At 46.7% G+C, this 4462-nt stretch overlaps 1 protein-coding gene across 1 annotated transcript; it reads left to right on the top strand.

Moving 5' to 3' along the window:
* Nucleotides 1-285: 285 nt before the first annotated feature.
* LOC119850660 (axoneme-associated protein mst101(2)-like) lies at nt 286-4249 on the top strand. Its single transcript, XM_043508685.1, has one exon. The coding sequence runs from the start codon at nt 286-288 to the stop codon at nt 4246-4248; it is 3963 nt and encodes a 1320-aa protein (XP_043364620.1). The 3' UTR covers nt 4249.
* The last annotated feature ends 213 nt before the right edge of the window (nt 4250-4462 follow it).

The following is a 4462-nucleotide window of genomic DNA, read 5'->3' on the forward strand; positions in this document are numbered from 1 at the left end:
TTTGTGGGAACTCCTTTTTAAAACATTGGTAGCACAAGACTTTAAGAACACATCTCAGGATTCTAATGATGACATGATTTATGACATCACAAAAAATATCACAATTTATGAAGTCAGTAGGACCCTGAGGATGACTTTTAGCCTTGTATGAGGATAAAAAGATGTTTGCCATGAGGCCTCACGTTAACTCATTAACCAAATCCTTGTCTAGAGTGAGTCATTTTCCTTCTTTTCCTTCCTTCCTCCTCAATTGAGACCAAACTGTGTCCCATACTCTCTCCTGGGATGGGCACCATGAATCCTAGGGCAGTTCGCAGTGAGATGCAGGACTTGGAGAAATTGAATCAGGGCTTTATAAATTCTGAAGATCGCCGCTTCCTTCGGGAATCAGTAGTGAGCCTGGAAAATTCCATGTCTCCCACTTCAAGCCATACAGCTGCAGGTGAGATGGTCAGGGAGGCAGATAAGCTCCTGAAAGAGGCTGGGAACAAAGTGAATGATTTGAAAACTGATGTGGAGGAGGTGATTGAATCAGATCAAGATGATCACCAAGAGATGGGAGACAAAAACTTGCAGGTAACAGATGAGATGATGATGCAAGCCAATGAAAAGAATAGGGAGGCCTTTGATGTCCTGTCTAAAGGTGAACTTCAGAAAGCAATTGACTTGTTCTCAGATGCCATCAAGCTGAATCCATATCTTGCCAACTCGTATACTAACAGAGCCAATGTTTTCATGTACCTACAGAAACCAAATGCTGCCATTAGTGACTGTAACAGAGCCATAGAGCTCAACCCTAACTTAGCACAGCCCTACAAGTTGCGAGGAAAAGCACTCCGGCTCCTGGGGCTCTTGGAAGAAGCAGCCTGTGACCTGGCCTTGGCTTGCAAATTGGGTTATGATGAAGATGCCAGTGATGTGGTAAAGGAAGTGCAGGTGAGAACCCAGAAAAACTCTGAACACAAAACAAAGGATGAGCAAAAATGTAAGCACGGGGAGACACTGGAGAGAGTGAAAAAGTCTCTGGCAAAAGGAAGATCTGATAAGACAGTCCCATGGGATCAGGAAAAAGCTCAGAGGGAGAAGGAGTCCAGTGAGGAGTCGGAGAGTGAGGAGAGTGAGTTGGAGATCGATAATGAAGGAGTGATTGAACCCGATAAGGATGAGCCCCAAGAGATGGGCGATGAGAATCTGAAGGTAACAGATGAAATGATGAAGCAGGCCATTGAAAAGAAGAGGGAGGCTTTTGATGCGGTGGGTAAAGGAGAACTTCAAAGAGCTGTTGATTTGTTCACAGATGCCATCAAACTGAACCCACGGCTTACGATTTTATATGCCAACCGAGCTAGTGTCTATGTGCAGTTGCAGAAGCCAAATGCTGCCATTAGAGACTGTGACAGAGCCATAAATATCAACCCTGACTCCGCACAGCCCTACAAGTGGCGAGGGAAAGCGCTTCGGCTCCTGGGTTACTGGCAGGAGGCTGCCGAGGATCTGTCCTTGGCCTGTCAGCTGGATTATGATGAAGAGACCAATGCCATGCTGAATGAGGTGCAGCCAAGGGCCCAGAAAATCACCCACCACTGGAGAAAATATGAGCAAAAGCAAAAAGAAAAGAGATTTAAGGAGGCCCTGGAGAGAAAGAAGAAAGCCATCGAGGAGAGGGAGGGAGCTCAACTTCAGACACCTGGGGAACTGGAAAGAGGTGAGCTTGAGGCCTGGCAAGACGAGGAAAGAGCTAAGCCTCAGGATACCCAGAAACATGAAAGAGTTAAGCTTCAGGTCTCCTGGGAACAATGGGATGCACATCTTAAATACTCTAGAGAACAGGAAGGAGCTCTGCCAGTGGCCCATGGGGACAAGGAGAAATTCCAGCTGAAGGCCCAGGGGAGAGCTGAGAGTGAGGAAGAGTCCAGTGAGGAGTCCGAGAGTGAGTTGGCGATCGATAATGAAGGAGTGATTGAACCTGATGAGGATGAGCCCCAAGAGATGGGCGATGAGAATCTGAAGGTAACAGATGAAATGATGAAGCAGGCCATTGAAAAGAAGAGGGAGGCTTTTGATGCGGTGGGTAAAGGAGAACTTCAGAGAGCTGTTGACTTGTTCACAGATGCCATCAAACTGAACCCACAGCTTACAATTTTATATGCCAACCGAGCCAGTGTCTATGTGCAGTTGCAGAAGCCAAATGCTGCCATTAGAGACTGTGACAGAGCCATAAATATCAACCCTGACTCCGCACAGCCCTACAAGTGGCGAGGGAAAGCGCTTCAGCTCCTGGGTTACTGGCAGGAGGCTGCCGAGGACCTGTCCTTGGCCTGTCAGCTGGATTATGATGAAGAGACCAATGCCATGCTGAATGAGGTGCAGCCAAGGGCCCAGAAAATCACCCACCACTGGAGGAAGTATGAGCAAAAGTGCAAGGAAGATGAATTTAAGGAGATGGTAGAGAAGATAAAAAAAGTCTTGGAGGATCAGGAGAGTGCTCAGAAAGCCCTGGAAGAACTGGAGATATATGAGAAAGCAGCCCTGGAGGAACAGGAGAAAGCCATGAAGGAACCTGAGACAGCTGAGCAGATAGTGCTGAAAGAACAGGAGGACAATCAACAGGAAATGGAGGAACAAGAAAGAACTCATCAGAAGGTGTTGCAAGAACAAGAGTCAGTTAAGCAGATGGATCTGGAGGAACAGTTGATAGCTTTGCAGACTGAGCTGGAAGAACAGTTGAAAACTCAGCAGATGGAGCTGGAGGAAGAGGAGAGAGCTCTGCAGAAGTTGCTGGAGGAACAGGAGAGGACCCAGAAGAAGGTGCTGGAAAAACAGGAGAAAACCCAGATGAAGGCTCTGGAAGAACTGGAAAGAGCTCAACAGCTGGCTCTGAAGGAATTGGAAAGAGCTCAGAAGAAGGTCTTAGAGGAACAGAAAAAAACTCAAAAGGCAGCCCTGGAAGAACAGGAGAGAGCTCAGAAGAAATCCCAGGAGGAAAAGGAGAGGGCTGAGAAAGCCCTGGAGGAGCTGACAAGAGCTCATAAGATGGCCCTGAAGGAACTGGAGATTGCTCAGAAAAAAGGCCTGGAGGAATATGAAAGAGCCCAGCAGAAGGCCTTGGCAGAACAAAAGAAAGCTCATATGGCTATGGAAGAACTGGAGAAAGCTCATAAGAAGCAAGAGAGAGCTCAGAAGGCTGCCCTAGAGGAGCAGAGGAGAGCTCAGAAGGCCCTAGAGGTACTGGAAAAGGAACAAAGAAAGGCCATAGAGGAGCATAAGAGAGCTCAAAAGAAGGCCATAGAGGAACAGGAAAAAGCCCAGAAAGCCCTGGAGGAACTGGCAAGAGTTCAGCAGCAGACCCTAGAGGAAAAAGAGAGAGCTCAGAAGAAGACCAGAGAGGAACAGGAGAGAGCCCAGAAAGCCCTGGAAGAACTGATGAGAGCTCAGAAAGAGGCCCTAGATGAACAAGAGAGAGCTCAGAAGAAGGCTACAGAGGAACAGAAAAGGGCTAAAAAGGCCTTGGAGGAACTGGAGAGAGCTCAGAAAAAGACCTTGGAGGAACTGGAGAGAGCTCAGAAAAAGGCCCTGGAGGAACAAGAGAGAGCTCGAAAGAAAGCCCTGGAGGAACAGGAGAGGGCTCAAAAAGGCCTGGAGGAACTAGAGAAAGCTCAGAAAAAGGCATTGGAGGAACTGGAGAGAGCTCAGAAAGAGGCAATGGAGGAACAAGAGAAAGCTCAGAAGAAAGTCCTGGAGGAACAAGAGAAAGCTCAGAAGAAAGTCCTGGAGGAACAAGAGAAAGCTCAGAAGAAAGCCCTGGAGGAACAGAAGAAGATTCAGAAAGCTCTGGAGGAACTGGAGAGAGCTCAGAAAAACTCCCTAGAGGAGCTGGAGAGAGTTCAGAAAGGAGTTCTGGATGAGCCAGAAAAAGCTCAGAAGAAAGCCCTGGAGGAACATGAGAGAGTTCAGAAAAAGGTTCCAGAGGAACAGGAGGAAGCTCAGAAAGAGGCCCAAGGAGAATATGAAATAACTCATAAAACGTTTTGTGAAGACCTGGAAAGAGCTCAGGACAAAGACTTAGAGGAATGGGAGAAAACTCATAAAAAGGTCTGTATAGAACAGGAAAGAGATCAGGAAAAAGACAGAGAGGAACAGGAAACAGCCATGGAGGAACAACTGAGAGCTCAAAAAGGTCCAGAGTATGCAACAAGTTCATTAAGACCTCTCGCAAAATCCATTTGGGACTATTTTGAATCAGGCTAGACTCAGAATTCCGACCCATTCCAATTCCGTCTGAGTTTGTCCTGGAACCCAGCAAACTTTAACAAACACAGGAATCAATGCATGCTCACTGCAGTGTGTAACTTTGGAGGTCGTGTACAACTGGTTTTCATTAAAGTGAAATTAAAACAAATATGAACAGAATTTTTCCATTATTTTTTATTTCTCCATCTAAACTGTTTTTAAAAGATTAAAG

Source organism: Dermochelys coriacea, chromosome 2 (assembly GCF_009764565.3).
Source record: "Dermochelys coriacea isolate rDerCor1 chromosome 2, rDerCor1.pri.v4, whole genome shotgun sequence".
NCBI lineage: Eukaryota > Metazoa > Chordata > Testudines > Dermochelyidae > Dermochelys > Dermochelys coriacea.